The sequence below is a fragment of the Molossus molossus genome, unplaced genomic scaffold, assembly GCF_014108415.1.
Source record: "Molossus molossus isolate mMolMol1 unplaced genomic scaffold, mMolMol1.p scaffold_m16_p_7, whole genome shotgun sequence".
NCBI lineage: Eukaryota > Metazoa > Chordata > Mammalia > Chiroptera > Molossidae > Molossus > Molossus molossus.
The window spans coordinates 110,775,376-110,801,297 of NW_023425401.1; the positions used below are offsets into that span (position 1 = coordinate 110,775,376).

Below are 25,922 nucleotides of genomic sequence, written 5' to 3' on the forward strand. Positions count from 1 at the left end.
TGGCCTGTTCAGCAGAGGGTGCCTGCCCCGTGCCCGAGGGCAGCCTGCTCTGTGTCCCTTACGTGGCCTCTGCCCTGAAACCTTACAGAACGCGGTCCTGTGCTCACAAACCCTCCTTATCCACATCTCCCGAATCCGAGCCCTGCGGGTTGACATTTAGAATATTCAAAGTGGGGTCTGAGAAACACCAGTGCCACCTCCGGCCCCGCCCCAGACCCGCTGAATCTGAACGGAGTCTCCTGAAGGTCCTCAGCGGGTCCTCACGAATGTTTACGTCTGCTGTCGCTTGTTCCTTGATAAATGAAAAACAGCTACCACCCCGTCCTGCGGGCACCTGGCCGACCATTAAATCCTTTTCTGTCCCCGCCACTCAGTTTAAATAGACCGAAGTCTCCAGGGTGTCCTCAAGGGACCCATTTCCCTAAACAGTGCATGTGATGTTTCTGTACCTGCTGTTTTGATTCAGCCAGTCGGAGATCGCAGGTCCGTGCCAGGAGCCTGTCGGAATGCAGGGGCTCCGGGGTGGCACGGGCGGCGGTGACCAGCAGGCCCGCGTGACGAGGAAGGCTGCTGACCGCCGGCGGGGTGCGGCTGTTTCTTCCCTGGTGGCCCTTTTATACAGATACCAGTTTTATCTTTCTGGAGAGAAAATAAAACAGGGCATGTTATTTGAATCTATTTACCTGAAGCCACATGGGAAGTGTTTCTAGTTTTAGACACTTATTTTGTATTAAATACACAAAACGTTTTACAAACATGAATCTGTCCTCTGGTTACATTTTTTTTTTCCTGTCTATCACTGGACTTTCCGACGTATGAACTTGGTTATGGGAGTCAAACACTTTCTCTGCAACTGCTTGAGAAATTCAATAACCGATTATGTAACGTAATTGAAAATTAAGTGAAAATCAAAATGAGTGTAAAGCATGTTTTTTTTCCCCCAACAATCATGCAGGCTGGTGAGCCCGATAAAATAACCTGCTTTCACATGAAAATTAGTTCAGGAGCGTTCTGACTGTCACACGACGTCTTGTAGAACACGTTCATTTCAGCATCACTCTCGTACCGGATTTATATATATCCGTAGATACAGATGATATTGGTAGAGATATAGATGATATTGGTATGGATACAGATGATATTGATAGAGATATAGATGATATTGATAGAGATAGAGATGATATTGTATGGATACAGGTGATATTGATAGAGATATAGATGATATTGATAGAGATAGAGATGATATTGTATGGATACAGGTGATATTGATAGAGATATAGATGATATTGATATGGATGTAGATGGTATTGGTATAGATATAGATGATATTGATAGAGATATAGATGGTATTGGTATAGATATAGATAACATTGGTGTAGATAAAGATATAAATAGCGATTACAGTAAGTGAAGCATACAATTTGTGCATTTCCTGGGTGTCTGAAGCTGTCCTGTGAAACATTTTTATGGAGAGAATGTCGTGATGCCCACGTCTGAGACTGTGGACTCCACAGGGACGCAGCAGCCCCCAGCTCCCCACAGAGACAGTTGAACCCTGGCCCTTAGATGTGCCGTCACTAGGATATTGGCTTCTGATTTCTAGGCGAATAACTTAAGCTACCGTGAACCTGGCTCAGAAATGTGACTCCTCAGACTAACAAAATTCAGTTGCGCTTGAAAAGCTTAGAAGAAAGGGCTTTTCTTTATTTTTTTTAAATTTGTCCTCACTCAAGGACTTATCTTTTTCTGCATTTATCTTCAGATACAGCAGGAGGAAGAAAAGGAGGAAGAGAGAGAGAAACATCAATGTGAGAGAGACACATCGACTAGTTGCCACCCACACGACCCCAACCGGGGCCGCGGACAAACTGAAATTGAGATACGCGCCCTTAGCGGGAACCGAACCCGGGACTCTCTGGTCCGCAGGCCGATGCTCTAATCGCTGAGCCAAACCGGCCAGGGCGAAGGAGGGGCTTTTTTATCAGAAAGACATGATTTTCAGTGGTTGAGTTTCCTCTCCCGTGTCCCTTACGTGATTTTAAAACCTTAAAATGAAGCCCTGGCCGGTTTGGCTCAGCGGATGGAGCGTCAGCCTGCGGACCAGAGAGTCCTGGTTCGGTTCCCGCTAGGGGCATGTACCAAAAAACACCTCTCCCCTTTCATGACATGGAGTTTGAGTCCATCTTCCCAAAGGTTTCTGTTACTTAATCACCTTTAGAAACACTTTAGTGGTGCTCAATTTCCTATCAGATACAATAAAAATCTCCTATCTTGATAGTTAAAGCATCTTAAGTTAACCCCACCCTCTAATGCTTCCAATGTACCTCTCTCTTCCCTCCCTCTCTCCCTCCCTCCGTTCCTCCCTCTCCCTGCCTCCCTCCCCCTCTCTCTCTCCCTCCCTCCCTCTCCCTCCCTCCTTCTTCCTCCCTCCCTCTCCCTCCCTCCTCCTCCCCTTCAGAAATACTCTTCCAAATGACCTACACTTTACAGAACACGTCTCTCGGTTCCTCGGGGTCATCCCTGTTGCCGCAGAACCAGTCTCTCCTAAACTTGGCAGCTTCGAACAGTGTCAGTCCTGGGTCATCTGTCCTAGTTTCTTTGGGTCAGGACACTGGGAGTAGCCTGGCCACTAGGCTTGAACTTGACCCCTCTCATGAGGTCGCAGTCAGACGCTGGCTGGCACCGTATACCCCTGGGGCTGGTCTGGGGAAAGGACCCCCTTTCCGCTCGCTCACGTGGCCGGCAAGTTAGTGCTCCGTCCCGGTCCACGCGGGCCTGTCCACGGCCCACTTGGGCCTTCTCAGGGCCTGCCGGCGGCCTTCTTCCAAAGGAAATTGCCTGAGGCTTTGTCCCAGGCGGACGCTGTGACAACTTATGTAATCCAGCCTCAGAAGTCACATAAGGTCACTTCCACCACAATCTATAGGCTACATGCTGCCAGTGCCGAGTTCCCTGGGAAGGGGACCACACGGGGGTAAATAACAAGAGAGGGACACACGGGGGCATGTGGGAGCTTCCTGACACCAGAGATGCTCACCCGGCCCCCCAGCCCCATCCCCTCCCTCCACCCACAGGTCAAGCCCTCTCCCTCTGTGGGTCTTCCTGACCCACCCGAGAGAGAATGAAACCCATTGGCACATGTTATTTCCACCAGTCTGATGCTTGTGCTGCCCTGGCGTGGACAAGGTTCGTCTCTGGAGCTGAGTTATACTCTAGGTCAATGACTCAGGGCCGGCTCTAACTCAGAATACCCCTCACATGTCCGGGATTCACGAAGACGCCTTGATGAAGCGTACTCTGAGTTCAAGAGGTAATTCCGCCCGGCACAGTATATTCAAGGCCGCCGATGCTGCTTGTTTGGCTAACGTCGCCCGCGTTGCACCAGCTCAAACTTGGTGCGAGGGGCGGGTACTGCACCTTGGCCGGGTGCGGGGGGAACTGGTCAGATAGTCCAGCTCCCCGGGTCCTGAGACCTGAGGCACAATGTGCACGGGACGTGAACTCAGCATCCAGGTCCCTGTGGGTCCCCGCACAATCTCGGCACCCTCCTGAATCAGTAAGAGAAGATTGCATCTACCCTCAGTATGACTTGACGGTTACGTTTTGACCTGGTCGTTGAACTTGCTTAGTGTTATAAATGCTTGAATGGCGGGGTTGGGCAACCCTCTCTCGTCTCGAACATCCAATTCCCTGGCGAGGCCAGAGAGACGTATTTTCAGGGTTGGAGACACAAAGCCCTCTTCCCCGTGAGAGGTATTTATCTTTTGGATTGAATTTGGCATCTCCTTCCCAGCGTCCCCAAACCATCATGATTTTTAGGAGGGAACTGGGCCAAGGGTGGTACTGGACGGGCTTGGAACGGAGCAGGGGCTTCTCTCTGCCCCTCCGCTCTGACGCTGGAGTTTTATAGCCCCGCGGGGAGAAGCACGGCCGTGGTTATTCTGCTGCCACATTCTGGCCTGTCCGTTTAGTTAGCCTTGTTACTAATTTGCAGACATGAGAGTCAAAGTCCTGCTTTCCCGTGGAAACAGAAGCTCAGAGGACCTGGGAAATCTGTCTCATCAGAGGCAGCGTCCGGGAGGTGCCTGGTCCCCCTTTGCTGTCTCTGTTCTTGCAAACAAATAACATGCAAAATCCCTTCAGCGACTCAATTCCGAAGTGGGTTTAGTGGGCTCCGTAAAGCCCTGGTCCCCTCTCGCCTTCTCTGTGGATTCAGCGTCACTCATGACCCAGGTCAAGCCATGCTGCCTCCGATCCCTGGAGACCAGCCTGGAAGGTCACTTTCTATATCTGTCTGCAGAACAGTCAGCCTGTTGCCAAGGATACGAGAGAAGCAAGGGGCCCAGGCTCCTTGATTTTAGGGACATCACCAAGCATCTTCCCATGTGGCTCAATGACACCTGGAATTTCGTAATTAGCACTCGGTCCCGTCTTGGTGGTGATGATGCCCTTCCGCCGGTCTGCACAGAGGTCATCCAGCAAAGCTGCTCAAAGGCAGATTCTGTCTCAGCAGAGCTCAGGTGAGCCCAGGTGCCATGTCAGGTGGCCTGGGAAAGATCACCTCCCAGGACGGAAGAGTTGTCATGTTTATGATTGTAGAACACTGGGCCCTCTCTGCAAACCCATGTCAAAGACAAGCGTAGTCCTGCCCAGGTGGGTCAACAGCCGGTCAGGAAGGTGTGGACGGGATTAAGGGAGCAGAGAGGTGAGGTGCCCACACACAGCAACACCCTGAAACTCATACCTACCCGGAACTGAGCCTGATGGGACAAGGGCAGCCCCTAACTGGGGTGATAATAAAAGGAAGTCACCCCTGCCAGGCAAACTGAACAGCAGGGAGACCCCAGTAAAGTCCCTGGGCCTCTCTCCCCCATCCCAGCCGTCTCCTGCCAGGGCCTCCTGTTGGCCAAGCTGAAGCCACCAGCAAGGCCAGGCAGGGGGTGGCAGTCTGAAGGGGTGAGGGCTAGTCTTCAAGGACACGGAGCAGGTCAGGGGAGGGGGCAGAATGACATCCGGGAAGGGTTGGAGAGAGAACACTGTGCACAGGTACCACGGAGCTTCCTCTTGGAAGACGAGGAGGTCAGAGAGAAAGGGGTGATCTGATGAAGGCCTGAGGTGGCCACACCCTGTGGATTAGAGACCCCATGCTGAACAGTAGAACCCTAGTCCCCGTCCCAGAGCAGCCGTCATATTCTGGCAGCCTGAGTTCTGCCTTCGTAAAGCAATTTGGAGGGAAGGTGCTAAACTGGTGTTTAGAGACACAGGGATATGGTGAGCCATTCCTATAGACGGTGGTTCTCATACTTCAGAGGCTACAAACATCACCTGGGAAGATGCTAAAACGTGAACATTCTCTGCTCCTCCCCCCAGACACAGCAGGTCAGTAGGCTGCACTGGGCACAGGAGGCAGCATCAGGACCTGTTGGCCCAGGGGATTCTGTAGCATCATTGGAGGGACATGCAAAGTTGTTTCAAATCCTTTCTTGTCATGCCCATTGTTTTGTTTGTTTGTTTGTTTTTTTCCCTTCTGTCCTAAAAACTAGATAACTACTCTCTTTTTTTTGGTCCAAAAATCTTTGGCTGACTCTATATGGAAGCAGTAATTAAGTTCTGGCCTGAGCCCTTGTTCTTCAGACTGGTACACTAATTCCTTGCCGTCTCTGTGTAGGTCCAGGTTTCCAATAAAATACCGACTGTGTTCTCTGCCTCTTCATCTGTTACATAATATCCGAAGTAAAATAAATATTCCTTCCCTGGTGTCCATGTCATGGTTCAAACACACGCCTCAATGTTTCCATAACCTGTGGTTACTTTTTAAAACATCCGTTTCACCTGTAACAACCATAAAGGTGTCCTTACATTTTGTTTCGTTTTGTTTCTAATGGACTCTGATAAAACTGAAGCAACACACTCCTCGCGATTCAGTTCACAGCTGAAACTCACCTGGCTGGCTCCCGACATGGACCGCCTCTAGGTAACATGTTGCCACTTAAACGGCAGCATCTGTTTGAATAGTTTCAAGGAGCAATTATTTGAGGATGTGCCATGTAAATAGCTACCCTAAAAAGGCCACCGTGACGCATTTTCCCTTTTCTTACTAAAGCAGAGGCATCTTAATTGATGTTGCCTCACCCCAAGGATCCAGACCACGGCCCCTTCAGATGCGTCTTCTTCGCGACTCTGGGGTGTCACCTGCTTCTCACGCTCTCTGTATCTGATGTCCCCACCTGCTTTCCACGCAGTGCCTTCTAAATTCTTTTCATCCCGTTTCCTTTTGTATCCTGCCTTTAGTGCTGAGCTCCTCACCCGGGAGGAGCTCACCTGTGCAGGGTGCTCTAGTAGCATCTTCTCCTCCGAGCGGTTCTGTCGTCTGGTCTGCAAAGTAACTCATGGAAGACGCAACTGAATCTGCCTCTGGGTATTGACATCTCTCCGGCATTTTTTGATCAGAGCCTGTGTAGACTCTGAAACGTGTCGGTGGTTGTTGCTTTCGTGCTCACGGCTGTGCCAGAGGGGAGAGATTTTCACTTAAATCCTGGCTTCTCGGGGTATTAAGTTTGTGAGAGATGGTGGTAGGAGGGCATTGAGAGAGGCAGAGAGAGAGAGAGAGAGAGAGGACACCAAACCCACTGTGTGTCCCTAGGAACCACTCCCCTGGGCTGTTCCAAGGCGGATCCCCCCCCCTGCCACTGGTGGGGATCGGCTTCATCAGCGTTTTACCACCATCCTCTGAGGTGGGGACCACGCAGACTTTTACTTTCTGTTGGGGGCTCCTCTTAAGTTCCTCTGACCGAATATGACCTGTAGTGCTTTGAGCGCGGTTATGAAAAGATGAGCCGTCCGTAACAAGAATTAATTAAACGAGGCAGTAAAACAGAATCGGGCTTGTGCGTCCAGCAGGCTGACATGGTGAACCTGACAGGCGTGTGTCAACTGTCTTCAGTGTTATTGAAGACCTGTCCCTGCGTCGTCGAGTCATGTGCTGTCCCCAGTGCGGACGCGCAGTGATTAGGAAGCTGTTGCGCCGTCCTGAGATACAGGCGCCATTGATTTTGTAATTTGCTGCTACCTTCTACTGACCGTAAATGGTCCATGATACATAAAAGAAATTTATGTCAGAGCTTTTCACGGGGAATAAATATGAGAAAGAAAATGTGTTTAGACCAGAGACTGGAGCGAGATAATGGGAGAGCCTGTGGTCGCGTTTGCGTGATTTATTCTCTCCCGATCACTTTTAGAGTTGCCGTGTGAATGTTTTCCTTTTGAGGGTATTTGGTTCCACCCTGGCCTGATGTGGGACACATTTCAAGGCCCTGGGGCGGGCGGGGCAGTAACCAATCCTGGTTGTTCTCAGGGTTGCTCTGACGTCAGTACAGACGAAGGACCATTCGCTGGGTCTTCTTCTAGATGTTCCCAAAGGTGGCTTACAGAGTCCTCTGGCGACCCCCCCCCCCATTGTATTGTGGATTAAATGCAGAATACAGACTGTTGTCTGCAGAGCTGCGCTGCTGTTACCTGTGCCGGCTCTGCAGCCTCAGGGTGAGACACGGCCCGGGTGTGTAGCCACGTGGGCACCAGGCTGCACCCTCCGCGCCACGCTGCCTGAGTGGAGAGCCGGCTCGGCCGTTCTCCCGGCTCGTTCCTACACAGCCTTCAGCAGTCAACTGAAATGTCACTTCCTCGGAGAGCCCCGGCCCGCCTCCCTGGCACCCCGTCTCATCTGGCACCCGCCCCGTCCAATACGCCCTCGCTGCACCTGCCTCCTGTCCTTGTCACTAACCTCACGGCGTCACCCTTGGTCCGATGTCCCTCTCTCTCCCTCTGGGTGTGAGGGCAGAGTGTCCTTTGCTTCACCACTCACACCCACGATGGCACAGACTGTGATGCCCGAGACACGCCTCACCTCGGCCGCTGTGAGCTTCACAATATAATCTACGCAGCGTGCAAGCTGTAGCTTCCCGGATGAACACAGCCCGCGACAGCCCAGCACCTCCCTCCGGGGCCGCACCCCGGACGCTCCTGCACCTCACTCCCCCCTGTCAACTGTGACTCCTCTGTGCCCGCCAAGTTACGTGACATCTGCGTTTTACGGAAATGTCTTTTTTTTTCCTTGTTTTTGTAGACGTAAGTGTGGACCCCGTTCTCCTAGCTTGACCATTTGTGAACTTTACGTGAATGGAGTCATTCAGCGTATATTAGTGTCCGACCCATTTCACTCAGAGTTTCACCCAGGCTGTGCTTGTTGGAGTAGGTTGTGATTGATTCTTGTCGGTGTGTAAACATTTTACCGTAGGGAACGTATGTCACCAAGGTGGACAACGCTGTCTGTGTCCCGGTCTCAGGCCTGGGAGCGTCAGGGTCATGGCTGGGGCACTGAGGTTGCAGGTGCAGTTGCTATGGTTATTCGCGTCCCCGTGACCCTGCGGTTATTCGTGTCCCCGTGACCCTGCGGTTATTCGTGTCTCCGCGACCCTGCGGTTATTCGTGTCTCCGTGACCCTGCGGTTATTCGTGTCCCCGTGACCCTGCGGTTATTCGTGTCTCCGTGACCCTGCGGTTATTCGTGTCTCCGTGACCCTGCGGTTATTCCCGTCTCCGCGACCCTGCGGTTATTCCCGTCTCCGCGACCCTGCGGTTATTCGTGTCTCCGCGACCCTGCGGTTATTCGTGTCTCCGCGACCCTGCGGTTATTCGTGTCTCCGCGACCCTGCGGTTATTCCCGTCTCCGCGACCCTGCGGTTATTCGTGTCTCCGCGACCCTGCGGTTATTCGTGTCTCCGAGACCCTGCGGTTATTCGTGTCTCCGCGACCCTGCGGTTATTCGTGTCTCCGCGACCCTGCGGTTATTCGTGGTCCCAGTGACCCTGGAGGTTTATTTCGTGTCTCCGTGACCCTGCGGTTATTCGTGTCTCCGCGACCCTGCGGTTATTCGTGTCTCCGCGACCCTGCGGTTATTTGTGTCCCCGTGACCCTGCGGTTATTCGTGTCTCTGTGACCCTGCGGTTATTCGTGTCTCCGTGACCCTGTGGTTCACCATTTCTCTGAGGCTGCCTGTCTATTAGACTGAACTCGATGCAAATAGCAGGGTTAGACCATTCTTGATGTAGCTGTTTAAAAAAAAAGATTTATTCCAGGCCAGCCAGAATCGACAAGTGCTCACGCTTTCTTGTGGAGCCAGTTGGCACCTAAAACAGCGTCGGTCTCCGGAACAGCCCACAAGAGCCCCCGGACAGTCTGTGGTGTGAGCTGTCAGGATAGCAAGGAGACAGCCCCTCCTGTCACCGCGGGGACAGGACTCCAGCGCTGATCGATGGTGACAGGTGTGGGTTCTTGAGGGTTTGGTGAGGTAATTGCTACATTTCACTCGGCGTTTCTCTGGGAATATAACTGGACCAGCGGAGAAGCCCGTCACTCCGAAGGAAATCGTGTGTCCCGTCGGCAGTGCTTGAGAGCATAGACCAAGCTAGTGATCCGATGTCCACCTGGCTTCCCAGTGCACATCCGGCCTGAACACAGCACGCAGGTGGGGGCGTGTCCTTTGCCGACGAACTGGGAGACCTTGTAGGAGGTGACCCGCGGGGGTGCTGGGCGGCCGGACCGGGTCGCTTCTCATGCTGTGTTCAGCTTCTTTGTCCTCAAGTTCCAGAAACCAGCTTAAACTAGTGTCAATAAGACAGGAAATAAAATGTTTCATAAAGAAACAAGAATATCTTGCCCTGGCTGGTTTTGCTCAGTGGTTAGAGTCTCGGCCCATGGACCAGAGAGTCCTGGGTTCGGTTCCCACTAAGGGCACGTACCTCAGTTGTAGTTCATCCCCGGCCCCAGTCGGGGTCGTGTGGGTGACAACCACTTGATGTGTCTCTCTCCCTCCCTCCCTCTCTCCCTCCTGCTCTATCTGGAGACACATGCAAAAATGTCCTCGGATGAGGATATAAAAAACAAACATAAAACAACCACCAGGAATGTCTTATCACATGTAAGGGAAAATGCATCGGGCCTCGGGAGGAAGGTTGAGTGAAGAGACGGAAAACCTCAGGGTCTCTTCTCTGTCTTTGTTCCTTGTCCCTTTCCTTCTCCTCTCGCAATCATTCTTCCCCTTCTGGGAAACTGCTCGGGGTTCTCCTGAGTCCCCGTGTCTGCCCTGGGCGGTCGACCTCCCTCCTTCTCCTTCCTCATGAGCATCGTCAAGAGTACGTTGGACTGTTTCATCCCATCCCCGACTTCCTGGAGCGGGCTTCTGACTCAGGTTGGTCCAGGACCTTGAGGGGGGCTCCGGGGGCTTGCAGAATAGACACGTGGCCCTGGCTCCCCTGGGTCGGGGAGGTGGTAGCCCCGCTCACTGTGACCGAGGCGCTGCACAGGGTGTCTCTGTACCACGCCGGTTAAATCAGGGTGGCGAGACCTTTGGAAAAAACGAGCTCAGATTATTTTAGTCTGAGTCGTGAGATTGCTGGTGGTTCTCGCCTTCGAGACTTGTTTGTTAGCGACTTAATATTTATCGGGAGCCCGCGGGAACTTCTGGTGTTGAGAGGGGACGTGTCGAGCTTGCCGGAACGCTGCCCAGTCTCCACCTTGGCTCGGCATTGCCGGTGGTCCGGCGGGGCCAGGCAGAGGCTCATTATCCAAAGACGGTTTTGCGACATTGTTCTCCAGACCAGCCATGCGGGAGGGACACAGGCTCAGCGTGACATTCTGCCGCCTGTTTGCGTCGTCTGTTCTCGCCGCGCCGGTTTCTCTCGGCGTGACGTGCAGTGACGCGTCTTCTGACGACCGTGCCGTGGCTTTTGTCGTTTATGGGACAACGTGAGATCTTCACAATATTACGTCAACATAGATCCAACGTAGCCTGAGCTCTGAAGGTAAGGATAAGTTCGATTTTGAATTAATTTCCTAAAGAATCTGTCAGACACAGTCAGTGAAACTGAAGACCTTAGATAAGTCCAGGTCTGGTGTTGCCCTTGTAGGTAAAACATAATGAAGCCCTGGCCGGTGTGACTCGGTTGGAGTGTCGTCTCATCCACCAGAAGGTTGTGGGTTCGATTCCTGGTCAGGGCACATACATAGGTTGTGGGTTTGATCCCTGGTTGGCAACCAATAACCAATCAATGTTTCCCTCTCTCTCCCCCTCCCTGTCTCGCCCCCCCCCCCCCCGTCTCCTTACCGGTTTGCCTGTCTCTCACGGTTCTGCCCCGCCGCAGGCTGAGGGTTCACAACTGCCCTCGTCACCACTGCAGACCTGGTTTCCGAGGGCTGTGCCCGCAGGCGGGAATACCAAGTCCTGTTATGTAAAATTGTCAGCTTCACAGGTTTCCAGGCTTGTAGGATCTGGGGTGCCAGTCCAGTCCCGAAGGCAAGAACACGTGGGTGCTGGAGAGCCCGCGGGACCTGAGAGGAAGCCCTGGAGACATAGCAGGGGGGTCAGGGGCCCAGGGGCGCTCAGAGCAGGGACCTTGAGGTCGTCTCTGTCACCGAGGTAATGCTGACTCCCTTTTCATCGCCAGGCTTCAAGATAGGACCTGGCAGCTAGAGATCACATCTAATTCGTGGCGTCAGCGGGAGTGTGTGAAGGGTCAGATTCCGTCCCCCGCCACCAGCCTGCCCTGCCGTCCGCGACACTCGCTGACCTGGAATCACATGAGACTGTCTCGTGGCCTCAGCCCTCATGCACCCCTCACACACACGGCCGGCAAAAGCACCCGGACCCCGGCAGGCAGAACAGCATTCACAGAGGGGGGGACCCGGGGGAGGAGGGGGACCCGGCGGGCGGAGGGGGACCCAGTGGGCAGAGGGGGACCCGGGTGAGGAGGGGCACCTGGAGAGAGGAGGGGGATCTGGGGGGAGGAGGGGGATCCAGCGGGCGGAGGGGGACCCGGGTGAGGAGGGGCACCTGGGGGAAGGAGGGGGACCCGGGGGGAGGAGGGGGACCCGGGGGGAGGAGGGGGACCCGGGGGGAGGAGGGGCACCCAGGGGGAAGAGGGGAACCCAGCGGGAGGAGGGGAACCTGGCGGGAGGAGGGGGACCCCTGCGGGAGGAGGGTCTCCCAGCTGCAGCTACACCTGCTGGCCCGCCCTTCCCACGGACACTGGCCTGAGTTCTTAGCCAGCCCGCTGCGGATCCACGTGGACCCTCTAGAAATGTCTGCACTGTCCCTTCCCTACACTCGGGTCTCACGACCTGCTGGAAAAGGCCGCTTTCAGTGTGCGGCCAGAGCCCGCGTCCGGCGCCCCTCCTTCGGGGAGCGGGGGAGCGGGCCGACGGGCGCAGAGATGGGTTGTCCGGAGAGAGGCAGTGAATTCACTTCCTCCTGCCCAGTGAGCGGGCCATCTGGCCGCCCCCGCCCTGAGCCAAGGGAAGTGAAGCGCAGAGCTGCCAGCTGCCCGTCCAGGCCGCCAGGCCGGACCCTGCGCCCCTGCCGCCCGGCCCTGCCCCTCCCCCTGGCCGTCTCTGTCTACATCTCCCCGGCTCCCGGCTCCGGTGGCTTCCTCCGCTGACTGGGAAAATCGTCCTCGACTCTCCCTCGGGGAAAATTGTGTCCCGCCCTTCTCCTTCCCTCCCTTTCGCTGTGGGAGGGGGTCGCGGGTGGCACAGGCCGACCTGCCGTGGGAGGTGCACCCGGAGCACGCGGGCGTCGCTGCCCTGCTGCCAGCTGCCCGAGCTCCCGCTCCAGGGACCCAGCCGAAGCTCACATGCTCATGTCCCCCATCTGGGCTTCGGGTGCAGCGATGACAGGTGGACAGACAGCTTGTGACGCCTCCGGGTCCGCTCCTTAGTCGTGTGGGAAGTGAGATGGGCCGCGAGCTCTCCCCGCGCCGGTGGCAGGGTCAGTTCCTGAGACGTCCCGCGGAGTGACGCCGAACCCGGCGTGCTTTCGTGTTATCATTTCCACGTGCTTTCAGACCCGTCTCCCTGAGTCCCAGCAGCAAAGCAGTGACTCCTTTTGTCTTCCCCCCTTCTCCCCTCCCCCCCAGCTTCTGTAGCTTTCAGTTTCTCTTAATTTTTTAAAATCGTCCCCTCAGAGTTCTCACTGGAACCGCTGCTACGGACCCATAGTCTCGAGGGAGCAAGACTCTGCCAGGGGCGGCCGTTCACCCGCGAGGAGGGCGTGGCTGCGTGGCCCCGGCATGGGCGGGACGGCCCTGCTCACGTCCGAACACGGTGGCCTCTGGCTTATGTCAGTCTGTGTTCCTCGCATTCCTGTTGCGCAAGCCCACCTAAGCTCTCAGTCTCTGATCACAGACGACTAACGGCCTTCTGCAAGGGTGGATTCCACATTTCAAACATCAGCAGCCCAGGGCAAGGTTTAACCTGGTTTTAGTTCACCGTTTGCTTTCTTTTCGCCCGAGTTAAAAATGTGAGCAACGACTGTGCCGGTAGGGACAGAGCGATGGCCCGCTCCAGATGTCCGCGTGCAGTTCATCTTTCAGGACAGTCGCTCTTTGTGGCTTCGGTGTCGCAGCTGGGCTCGTGTTCACGCTTTGCTTGTGCCCCGGTCAACGACCGCTTTCCTGCCGGACACGCCGGCAAAGAACGAAGTTACTTCCCGGAAAAGCACACGGACCTGTCTGCTCACGGTCGGTGATGACACTGGAGTAGCTACATGATTTAACGGTGCCGGAATGTTACCAAGTAGCATTTACAAAGTATCTCGGTTCCCTCCGCCAGAATGTTACCAAGTAGCATTTACAAAGTATCTCAGTTGCGCCCGGATGAGAGAACAATGATTCTGTCTGGGAAACCAGGCCAGGCTCCCCCAGAGGTCAAAGATGGAACTGAAGAAGGCAAGGGAAGCCGGCCAGGAAGCACAGGGAACAGAATATTGACCGCGGAGGGGGAGGGGACGTGCAAGGGGGTGACTGGCCCGGGAGCGGTGGACTGGGAGCAGAGGCTGGGCGAATTCACCACCTCAGAGGCAGAGCGAGGGCGTAGACGTCTGTGTGGCGAGGTGCAGGGGACTGTTTTCTTGAGGACAGAAGCCTGGAGCCTCACAGGCTCTGAAGGCAAACGGGAGCCCCAAAGGCGGCCTCACCGCTGGGGGTAATGTATCCCAATAAACCCTAGACGGCCTTTGTCTGTAAGGTGCCGGGATCAACCACTTACCACCACCACAGGCAGAGAAAGAGAACACACGCTCTCTGGTGTCTTCTCTTACAAGGGCACTAACCTAACCCTAATCTCCTCCCAAACGCAGTCTCCAAAGACCACTGCCTCGTGTTAGAGCCTCATGTGTGAATAGGGGGGGACCCGGCTGGGTCTAGAGCAGCTGAGGTGCCTTCCCCCAGCCGCAGCTCAGTGGCTGGTCAGGTGGCACTGTATCAGGGGAGCTCTCTGACCCCCTGACCCACGACGGGACCCCTCTCGTGGCTTCGTCCTTCTTCTCTTCATGCATTTACCTGTTTACTACCTGTCCTCTCCTCCCTGCCCTGACATGAAAAAGGAATATAGAAAACATGGGAGCCGTTCAGCTTGTTGGGTTGATAACGGTGTTGTTGCCTTTTATTTTTCACTGTGGTACCCGAGGTTCTCAGAACAGGGGCCGGAAGAGTAAGCCCTGGGTAACTGTGAGAGGGAGGGAGGGAAGGAAGGGAGGAAGATGGATGATGAAGGATGGATGTGTTGGTGGATAGATGGATGGATCAATGAATGAATGGATAGGTGATGGGTGGGTGGAGGGTGGATGGATCAATGAATGGTTAGGTGATAGGTGGATGGATGGATGGATGGATGGATCAATGAATGAATAGGTGATAGGTGGATGGATGGATCAATGAATGGATAGGTGATAGGTGGATGGATGGATGGATTCATGGATGGATAGATGGTTGAATGGATCAATGAATGGATAGGTGATAGGTGGATGGATGGATAGATGGATAGATGGATGGATGGATGGTTGGATGGATGGATCAATGAATGGATAGGTGATAGGTGGATGGATGGATGGATGGATGGATGGTTGGATGGATGGATCAATGAATGGATAGGTGATAGGTGGATGGATGGATGGATGGATGGATGCATGGATGGATAGATGGTTGGATGGATCAATGAATGGATAGGTGATAGGTGGATGGATGGATCAATGAATGGATAGGTGATAGGTGGATGGATAGATGGATGGATGGATAGATGGTTGGATGGATCAATGAATGGATAGGTGATGGGTAGATGGTGGATGCATGGATGGATGGATGCATGGATGGATAGATAGGTGATGGGTGGATGGATGGATAATGGAGGATGGAGGATGGAGTGATGGAGGGACGAATGGACAGATGGATAGACGGGTGCATAGATGATGGAGGATGGATGGATGAATGGAAGATTTGTTCACCTTATTAGAGAAATGGTTAATATTGTAAGCATGCTTTTCCATTCTACTGGATTTCTATGGCATGTATGTGGTACCAAACAGAACAGGGAATATATTACAGTCTCGTTTTTACCATTCTAGGCAAAAATCTATAATTCTACTGAGAAATGCATTACTGAAGCTCAGCGTTTCGGGAGATAATTTATTAACTTCCTTTGCCCTTCATGGGAAGCAGGGTCATTTCTACTCAGATTTTTAATAATTCAGCTCCTGCAAGATGAGGAAGTCGGAGCAAATTAGATGTTCCAAGAAACACCTATTAATCTGCACTGAAACTCAGAAACTGTGTCTCTGCTCTTGTTTCGCCTGTAAACAGTAAAGGGGGGTGCAGCCCGGGACTAGACAGGAAGTTGGAAAACAAGGAGAACATTGTTTTCCTCAAATTAGCAAGATAGTTGTGATTTGTTTTTCTTCTTTAATTGGTCTCCTATTGTTCTTGTTACAATATTGCTTGTGTAGGAAAAAAGAAATTACCTGCATTGTCAAAAAGGGAATTTTAGCAAACGCACATGCGATTTGATGAAGGTGTCAGCTTTCTTGTGGGTAACTCACCGTGCTGCCTTTGTAAATGGACGAATGTGCGCGGTATCTCTGTTAGCAACGGCGTCGGCGGTCCAGGTCCTGTCCCTTGAGTGGGCCAGTAGGCGAGTCTGTGCAACAGTTAGAACCTCCCAAGCTGCTTGCGTACACGATTCTGCCTGGCAGCGCCGCGCGGCATCGGTCTCCGCGCCACGTGAAATTCAGACACACGGACACTGAGTGCTTGGTGCTTGAGTCCGAAGGCCCCCGTGAACCGTCCTTCCCGGGCCCTGTTTCGTGAACGTCTGTCTTCTGCTCACACAGGCTGGGGCCCAAGTAGGTTTGCAGCGTGAGTCCGCGAAACAGTTCATTCTTGGATTAGTCTGTGTGAATTGTTGTCTTTGTTTCCATACGAACAACTGTAGCCCGACTCTGCCCCCCTCCCTGTATGTGGGGGCTCACCCTCTGTCAGCATCTCTGGTGCTGCCCCGCCTAGTCCTGGGCATCGTACTGTGGGCGCGGTTGGGCCAGGGAAGGGCACAGAGGGCTGGGGGGCTCGCCATTTGTTCAAAAGCAGTTTTACATGAATCAGTCACACTGTGGCAGAGTCGCCTCCCAAAATTCAAGTGCGTGTGCCCGACATGCAGGCGAAGCCACACTCTGGAGAGCCGGAGTTCAGAGACAGGGGAAGGGGGTTCCATCTGGACGAGGCTGGAAGCCAGCAGAGCAAGCGTCCCCAAACGCTGCTCCCCGAAAAGCAAACGTGGGCGTTTCTATGCAGCTGAGGAGTAAGAGGGGGCGTCTCGGGGGACCCAGAGAGGCGTCTGCTTCCTCGGCCGCAGGTAACGTTTCTCCACATCGTCCTCCTGCCGCCCCGGCGTCATGTCCTCCTGCCGGCACGGACACAGAGTTCTGTTGTGAGGACACGATTTCCCCAGTGTCTCGTGACCATGCGTCAGCAAGGTCATCTGTAAAACCCGAGGCAGCATGTAAACCTCCGGTGACTGTCGCTATTGTTCACAGTTCTGTGCTGAACTAGCTATATTTCTCCAGCCTTTCAAGCAAAGTGTGCTTTTCAACGCCTCTCCGGGAACACGCTGCCCAGGCAGCCGGCCGCGCATGCCCAAGACACTTTCTTAATCTTCATACGTGACCAGCACAGCAGCTGCAACGCTTTGTCCAGGGCTATAAATACCTCTCTCCTAATGAAGAATGAAATCACTTTTAGCTGCTAGAACAATCAGGAGCATTGGAATCTCAAGGGCCCGGCTACCCCACTCCCGGCGGGCCGAGAAACCGAAAGCAAAACTTCTCGACTTTTTCTGCAGACCAGCCTCTCACAGGCGTGTTTGAAATGGAATTTGGAATTCCGGATCCGACGTCCAGGAAGCAGGAGTCCAACTAGATCCCTCGTTCGAGCCGGCGGAGCCCGTAACCCTTGTGCCCTTCTCCGATCTTGAAGATCTGGTGTTGAGTTCACACACTGCGTTTTGGAGCGGGGACCTCACCTGAGCAGCGTCTCTGTGAGGACTGTCCACACGGCGCTGGTCGTCGGGGTGGTACTGCTTGGAGACACACGCTCCTCACGAACGTGATGAAAGGGGCTTTGTTCTCTGCAGGCGTGGGCACGGCGAGAAGCGGCGGATCCGCGGGACCCAGTTGCGGGTCCTGAGGCTCCTGGAGAAAACCAGTCCAACAAGGAGTGAGCTTGTCTGTGTAACACTTTGTCCTGATTCCATGCTCACGCTGAGTCTCATTTTCAAGTGCGAAACAAGCCGTTCCTCAATAGATAAACTAAATTCTGGCTGGCACGTAAGGACTCTGGTAGAAATTGCTAAACCGCGGCGGAACTATTTCCTTTCAAGCCTGAAACGGCTCTCAGAATTCTCGCTACTCGGCAGCCTGGGTGGCAAATGTTAGCGGTTTAGAGTTGAACTTTTCTTAATTGGCTAACCTAGAAGAGCCAGCAGTGACTGTTCGGACTCTCGCTTTTCCCAATTTGATTATCTAGATAGTCAGTGTTGAATCTTTGGATGTCGGGCATTAATTATTTGCCATCCCCATAGTTGAGGGCTGTTCTTATGTACATTTGCAGTAATGTGATGCACCCCAAGAACTCGGCCGTCTTGGTGAAGAAGTATTTATGTGTTGCGTTACCTACTTTTTGGGGTCCTCTCCCTTGGACTTGGAGTTAAAAGAAGTTGCACCCGTGGGCTGTAACAGAATACTTTGTGACGTGTGAAGTAGAAATACTCCATTTGCAGTGTGACTGTCTGTCTGTATTGGCCCTGGAGAACCCCAGCTCCCCTTGTATAATTAACAACTATAACTACTAATATATCACTGTGATATTTCTAACTTACTATTAGTGATCAGTATTACTTCGTCTGTCTCTCAAAGGATCCCAGTTTGACCTCTATGTCCCATAATCACAACCATGTGAAAGGAACTAAAAATTCGGGCTCAGCAGCCAGTGTGCCTGGTTGAATTCCCCGGCGTATTCGGCCCGGAGCATCCAGCATCCGTTTTGCAGGTTCTCCGTACACCACCTCCCACCCCCAACCCCTGCTGCAAGGCATATACGGTTCCCTGGCGGGAGCTGAAACCTAGCGTAGGGACAGGTGGGTTACCCCATGAGGACGGGTAACTCAGCTGTCACCTGGGGCACCTGTGAGGGGCTACAGAAGGAAGGGCTCATGCTGGAGAGCAGTGGGCAGAGGTTGATTAACATGGGCACGTCGTACGTGCTAAGTAAGTGGGCGAATCTGGAGCCTGACGTTGACGGGGCGATGTACCTGAGAGACAGGAGAGGACGCAGGGCTGGAAGATGCAACATGCTGGCGCCTGATTCTGTGCGGGTGGCTAGGTTGGCTGAGGCGAAGAGAGCCCCTGACCATTATCACCCTGCGCCGCAGAACCTAGTTTATCGGGTGGAAAAACATGCATTTCCCACGAAAGCTGCCAACGTAATAAAAGCGCAGATTCTTTCTCCAGGTTTAGCCACGGTGCACGGAGGACGGAGCATCGAGGGAAGAGCTCAGCGGAGCTGCAGCGATGAGACCGCGCCTCGTTCTCCGTCTCGCGTGGCGGGTCTGGATTTAAGCGGGAAGTCTCGGTTTGGCGGGCTTTGCTTCGTGTCGCCCCTCACCCAGTTTTCCTGTGTGCTGTCGTTTGCAGGAGCTGGTAGGGAGCAACCCGCCCCAGAGGAACTGGAAAGGTATCGCCATCGCTCTGCTGGTCATCCTGGTCATCTGCTCCCTGATCGTCACCTCGGTCATCCTGTTGACACCAGGTACTTGTCTTCACCCTTGGGACAGCAAGTCCCTTTAAGGCAGAAACCGCCTCATCTACCTGGCCCGTTTTGTTAATTAACTAACTACCTGACACTTAACTGAGTTTCCCGGCTTCTAATTCTCAGGGTGCCCTGTGGTGAGACCATGTTGTAGGTTGTCAGTGAGTAGGAGCAACTGCACAGGCTTTGGGTTTGCTTATGCAATTGTGGACCGAGGGGCATGTGTTAGAATCCGCAGTGGGTGGGGGGCGTCTGTTAGAATCCGCAGTGGGTGTGGGGACTCTGTTAGAATCCGCAGTGGTGGGGGGAATCTGTTAGGATCCGCAGTGGGTGGGGGGCGTCTGTTAGGATCCGCAGTGGGTGGGGGGCGTCTGTTAGAATCCGCAGTGGGTGGGGGGCGTCTGTTAGAATCCGCAGTGGGTGTGGGGACTCTGTTAGAATCCGCAGTGGTGGGGGGAATCTGTTAGGATCCGCAGTGGGTGGGGGGCGTCTGTTAGGATCCGCAGTGGGTGGGGGGCTTCTGTTAGAATCTGGAGTGGGTGGGGGGCGTCTGTTAGAATCCGCAGTGGGTGTGGGGACTCTGTTAGAATCCGCAGTGGTGGGGGGAATCTGTTAGGATCCGCAGTGGGTGGGGGGCGTCTGTTAGAATCCGCAGTGGATGTGGGGTGTCTGTTAGAATCCGCAGTGGGTGTGGGGCGTCTGTTAGGATCCGCAGTGGGTGGGGGTGTCTGTTAGGATCCGCAGTGGATGTGGGGCATCTGTTAGAATCCGCAGTGGGTGGGGGGCGTCTGTTAGGATCCGCAGTGGATGTGGGGCATCTGTTAGGATCCGCAGTGGGTGGGGGTGTCTGTTAGGATCCGCAGTGGATGTGGGGCATCTGTTAGAATCCGCAGTGGATGTGGGGCGTCTGTTAGAATCCGCAGTGGATGTGGGGCGTCTGTTAGAATCCGCAGTGGATGTGGGGCGTCTGTTAGGATCCGCAGTGACTCACTCATGCTCGGTGAGCTTCCAGACAGGCGGCGGCATGGAAACTCAAATGATTTTAGGTGTCACATAGCATTCTGGGTATTCCATCCAGGATGAGTTAGAATCACTAAGAGGACACATATGGAGTGTGGACTCAGGACAGTGCGTATCAGATATCACTGATGAAAGGGAAGAGGGATGACAGAGTCAGAGGCCGCTCAAGAAAGGAAAAAAACACACAAACCCGCAGCAAAAACATGTATATACGTGGACATTGAATGCTTTGAGAGTAAGGGGTGTAGTCCGGCCAGCGTGGCTGGGCACATGCCCAGGCTGTGGGCCCGATCCCCAGTGGGGGGCGTGCAGGAGGCGGCCCACCGACGTTCTCTCTCATCCATGTTTCTCTCTCCCTCTCCCTCCTTCTCTCTAAAATCAATAAAGGAAAAAAATTATTTAAAAATAAAAAGGAAGTCAGGGGAGTAGAAGCTCAGAGGAGAGAAATCCTTGGGGAGGATGAGGTCAGCTGGGAAGGGGTCTGAGCAGCCCTGTGAGAAGCCAGAGCGAAGACGGTTGGCCTGGAAGAGAACCCTACCGGAGCTGTGACAGGAAAACATCCTGTAAGCGGTGTGCAGCTATGTATCCGTGTTTCCTGTTGTGTGGAGCGCCCGTTAGTGTGGACAACAACATGCTCCAGTCCTCGATAAATAGCCCGCACAGGGATTAGCCCACGTAAAAACACCTTAATCGGTACCAGAAGGGCAGACAGATTGTGCTGTATGTTTACACTATCATCATAAAAGTTAAATGAAAAACCAGTAATCCGGACCCCGAAACCCACGCTGGATCAAGTTATCACAAGAAAAGAAACCTAGAGAGCGATATTCGTGGTGCAGTGAATGCAAACACCTGGGCAGAATACGAGCGAGCTGGATCCGGCATGACCGATCGGGATTTATCCCCAGGAAGAAAACTTGGCTTAACATCGAAAACTGCAGTGGGATACACCTGGGTTAATAGAATAAAGGAGGGAAATGATCATTACAATGGGTGAGAATAAACATTTGACAAAGTCCCAAATCTTGTCATAATAAAGCAGTCAGCATACTAGGGATAGAAAGAAACCTCCCCAACCTAGCGAAAGAACCCACAGCTAACACCATACTTACTGGTCAGCACTGACCGCAGCGGTCCTCAGAGCAGAAATAATAGACAAGGACCGACACTCGCACTGTTTCTGTTAACCTTGGGTTGGAGATGTCACCCAAGGCAGGAAGGCAAGGCAGAGGGTGGCGTCTAGCTGGGCAAGAGGGAGCTCTGTCTTGATTCACAAGATGACACGATCTTGTCTGTCTGTGAAAAGTCTTGAGGAATACACGCGTGTGCACATACACATGCACACGCATGCACACACAAGCACAAACATGCGCACACATGCACACACGCGCGCACGCACATGCACATACACGCGCACACACACATACTACAATAACTAACAAAGGAGCTTAGCAGCTTTGGAAATGACACACTTGACACAGAAATCATTTCTAATACTATATACTTGCATTGCGCAAGTCAGAAGGGAAATTAAGAAGTGATTCCACTTACAATCATTTCAATTTTTTTAAATTTTTAAATGTTTTTATCTTTATTGTTGAATGTATTACAGATGTTCCTCATTTCCCCCCCCATTGGCCCCCTCCTCCCCACTCCCGCCCCCCTCCTGCCTTTTCCCACACTGTTGTCTGTGTCCATTGGTTATGCATATAAGTTCTTTGGTTTATTTCTTCCCACATCCCCAACCCCCCTTCCCTTTGAGGTTTGTCAGTCCAGCAACCAATTTGTACTTCTTAATCCCTTCACCTTTTTTCCCCATTCCCCAACCCCCCTCCCATCTGGCAACCAACACAATGTTCTCTGTATCTATGAGAATGTTTCTGTTCTGCTTGTTCATTTTGTTTGTAGATTCCATTGTCGATAGTTTTTTTTATTGAGTTAAGAGAGAGAAATAGAAACATTAATAAGAGAGAACATCGCCCTGGCCGGTTTGGCTCAGCGGTTAGAGCGTCGGCCTGCGGTCCTGAGAGACCCGGGTTCAGTTCCCGCTAAGGGCATGTACGTCGGTTGCAGTTTGTCCCCGGCCCTGGTTGGTCGTGCGGGTGGCAGCCACTTGATGTGCTCCTTTCGCATCGATGTTTCTCTCTCTGTTCCTCTCTCTCCCTCTACCTGAACAAAAAATGGAAAAATGTCCTCGGGTGAGGATAAATTAAAAATAAGAGAGAACATCAACTGGCTGCCTCCTGCATGCCCCCCACTGGGGATGGGCCCACAACCTGGGCATGTGCCCTGACCGGGAATCGAACCGCTGACCTCTTGGTGCAGGGTCGATGCTCAACCACTGAACCACACCAGCCGTGCAGTAAGCATTTTCTAACGGAATTTCAGAATATCAACTCTAGTGAGAACCTGCCTGCACCTCTACACCTTCCGCTCAGTCTGTTGCGCCGTCGCCGACGCACCCACAGTCTCCAAGAAACGTCCCAGTTCTGTGACCTCCTCGGCCCGCGGTCCTCCCAGCCGGAATGTTCTTTCGTCTCCTGGCCACGGGCTCCTTCCTCGAGGAACTCCTTCCAGAGACCCCGCGTGTCTCAAATGTCGGCACGGGTCCTGCTGCTGTTGCCGGGGTCACTGTTGGGGCGTGGCCCTTCCTCCAGCTCGGGCTCCCGCCGCTCTGTGAGCGCCAAGTCGATTTCGGGGTCTCCCTCTGGGATGCTTTGGGCTGGTGCTGCTAACAACACGCCTCCCCTCGGCTGGTCTTCGTCCAGCGCCTTCGAGGCTCATCCGAGCTGCTTTGTCCCAAGCGTAGGATCGGGGGGGACAGGGCAGCACCTGGCGGGGTTGCACACAGACGTTTGGGGTGTGAATCCGTCCAAACGAGACCTCATCCCCGAGCCGTAGACAGCCGGGGACAGCGAGGCGTATGGAGGAGAAGCACCTACGCCTGTTGTCCTTTAGTTCTGGGCGCCCACCATGCTGCCCAGAGTCGGCATTTAATTCTTGCCTGGTGACCGGTCACGTGATACAGCTGAGAGCCTTTCCTGGGGTCCGCTCCTTCCCCTTTCGACCATTCCCGCCGTGTCGCTCATAAATCAGCCTTTCGTTTCCATGTGTTTATCTTTCATTGATTTTAGAGAGGGAGGAAGGGAGAGAGAAACATCATCAGTGTGAGAGAGAAACATCTATCGGATTGGTTGCCTCCCATATGCGCCCCGACTGGGAATTGAACCCACGGCCTTCCGGGGCACGGGGTGATGATCCAGCCAACTGAGAGCCACCGGCCAGGGCAGTCAGTGTTGAAACGAGTACATATGTCCAGACCTGAGGTGTAGGATCATTTAGGGATGCCCCCTGCTGCCCAGCCCCGACCCCCTTACTGTCCTTTCTGACGGTTTGTTAAAAACAGAAAGCGTGCCCTGGCCGGTTTGGCTCAGCGGTTAGAGCGTCGGCCTGCGGTCCAGAGAGACCCGGGTTCGGTTCCCACTAAGGGCATGTACCTTGGTTGCAGTTTGTCCCCGGCCCTGGTTGGGTCGTGTGGGTGGCAGCGATTCGATGTGTCCCTTTCACGTTGATGTTTCTCTCTCTCTCTCTCTCTCTCCCTCCCGCTCTATCTGAACAAAAAATGGAAAAATGTTCTCGGGTGAGGATAAAAAAAAAAACAAAGTGTGGCTGGCTTTGGCTCCGCGCGTGTCGGTCACCATGCTGAATGGCGGTCAGAATGTCTCATGTCCGCAGTTACCGAAAGGCAGAGGTGTAACTGTTCGCTTCCTCTGTCCCCTAGTGGAAGACAACAGCCTGTCTCAGAAGAAGAAGGTCACGGTGGACGATCTCTTCAGTGACGAGCTCCGAGTTCACGACCCCGAGGCTAAGTGGATCAGCGGTGAGTCCCGTGTGCCGTGAGGACCCGCGTGTCCCCTTCCCCGTCCTGGCCGGCAGCCTGGCTCCCAGTGGTCTCTCGCGATCTCTTGGCCGTGGACGTAGCCCCTCTGAGCTCCCACTTGCTGTGATCATGTCATCGTCATTCTGTGGGCGTGCGTGTCCGGTGACGGGGCTGCTCTGTGTCACCTCCCAGAGTCATTACCTCTCCCTCGGAGCTGGGAGCGTTGCTAAGCAACCAGCACGGGGAGCCACACAGCTCAGCTTTCCCTTCCCCCTGTTCTCCTCCACTGTGACCCCCACTGGGGCCAGGAACCTGGAGGGTTCTTCCAGGTGTCGCCGAGCACACACAGCAGGGCACCCCGCGCTCAGCGGCAGACGCAGCCTGTCCCTCAGTCTGGACACAGTCAACCTTTCTTGTGTGGGGGGTGTTTTAAACAGCAACACGGAACAGGGTCGGAGGCCGAAGGGGCATGCTCCCGACGCATGTGTGGCGCAGGGCGTGATCCACTTCCTGTCTGGGTGGGGCGGTGGTGCAGCAGCCACGGAGAGATGCCAGGGACGGCTGGCCAGCCCCTGCAGGCTGGGTGGCACCCGAGTCCTGCTGCCTCCACCAGTGTGGTTTGCGTTCAGTCTTGGCCTCGGCCAAGGCACTTGGAAAGTGACTCTCGGGTCAGGGAACCGTTGTCCTGAAATGCTCGCCATCGAGTCCAAATCCTGGCTTTGGCCGTGAGTGAAGCCCAGAGAGGTTCGGTGACTTTCCTGAGGTCACAGAGCTGGTATGCGGCACGGCCGTGGCTGCAGGCCTGTCTCCCGACTTCCTGGTGAGGGTTCTTCCCATGACCATCCTGTCGAGGGACACAATGTCCTGTGTCTTCTCGCCATCACGCTGCTCCCGAGACGCGCCTGATGCTTCACAAACCGTCACAACCCAGCGAGCAGCTACCCTGCCTCCCGGCTCCTGCCCGGCAGACCTGCCCTCTGTCCGCTCTGGGTCAGGTCTACGCCCCGATCCTCAGATTCGCTTGCGGGAAAGTGGAAGAAGCAGGTGGTTCTTGGAGAGAAGGGATTTCACCCAGGGAATCGTCCACAGATGAGAGCAGTGTGTTGTGACACCCCTCGGGGGGCGGACAGAAACCCCGGCCATGGAGAGAGGGTCCAGGACTCGCGTGTGTGGCTGAGGGGTGATTTTCCCCTTGATCTGGAGCCTGAGCACCTGCCCTCTGTGTTTGCCCGCCGCACGGCCCTGGGCCTGGGCTTGGCGATGGCAGCCTTCGGAGGAGCGCGGAGTCGGTTCGGCAGACAGAGCCACGAGCCACCGACAGCAGCCCTGGCACAGAGGGAGGAGCAGGGTGACCCCGATCTTCCCGAGCAGACAGTTCGAAGACGGCGCATGAGCTCAGACTTAAGGGGGGGTCTGGAGTTTACTGATTAGAAGGCAGAGACCCCTGGAGACATGTGAGACTAAGGTGTCAGTCTGTGCTCGGCCCCGGAGGGGAGAGCCCCAGTTAGCTGGGCGACGGCAGGGGAAGGAAAGAAAAGGAAGGAAAAAAGAGGGGAAGGAAGGAAGGGAGGGAGGGAGGGAGGGAGGGAGGGAGGGAGGGAGGGAGGGAGGGCGGGAGGAGGAAGAGAGGAAATTGTTGAAGGGGCAGAATCTAGGAATAAAACACGCGTCCAGAGACATTGAGCCCTGGACCGGAGTCATGCGGTTCAGTGCAGGTCGGAAAGATACCAGGACACACTAAAATAATACATATGTTCAGGAAGGTGCCACAGTCGCAGACTTGCCCTTCGTCAGCCTTCTACACGACAAAACAACAGGTTTGCAGGCCGAGAAGGGAGGCGC

The 25,922-nt window shown here is 54.1% G+C and overlaps 1 protein-coding gene across 1 annotated transcript in view; it reads left to right on the top strand.

Moving 5' to 3' along the window:
- DPP6 (dipeptidyl peptidase like 6) overlaps nt 1-25,922 on the top strand; it is a 404,487-nt gene that overhangs the window by 193,213 nt on the left and 185,352 nt on the right. Inside the window, exons 2-3 of the mRNA XM_036246681.1 lie at nt 19,066-19,180; nt 23,982-24,080. Coding sequence (XP_036102574.1) covers nt 19,066-19,180; nt 23,982-24,080 — 214 coding nt within the window. The remainder of the gene's footprint in view (nt 1-19,065; nt 19,181-23,981; nt 24,081-25,922) is intronic.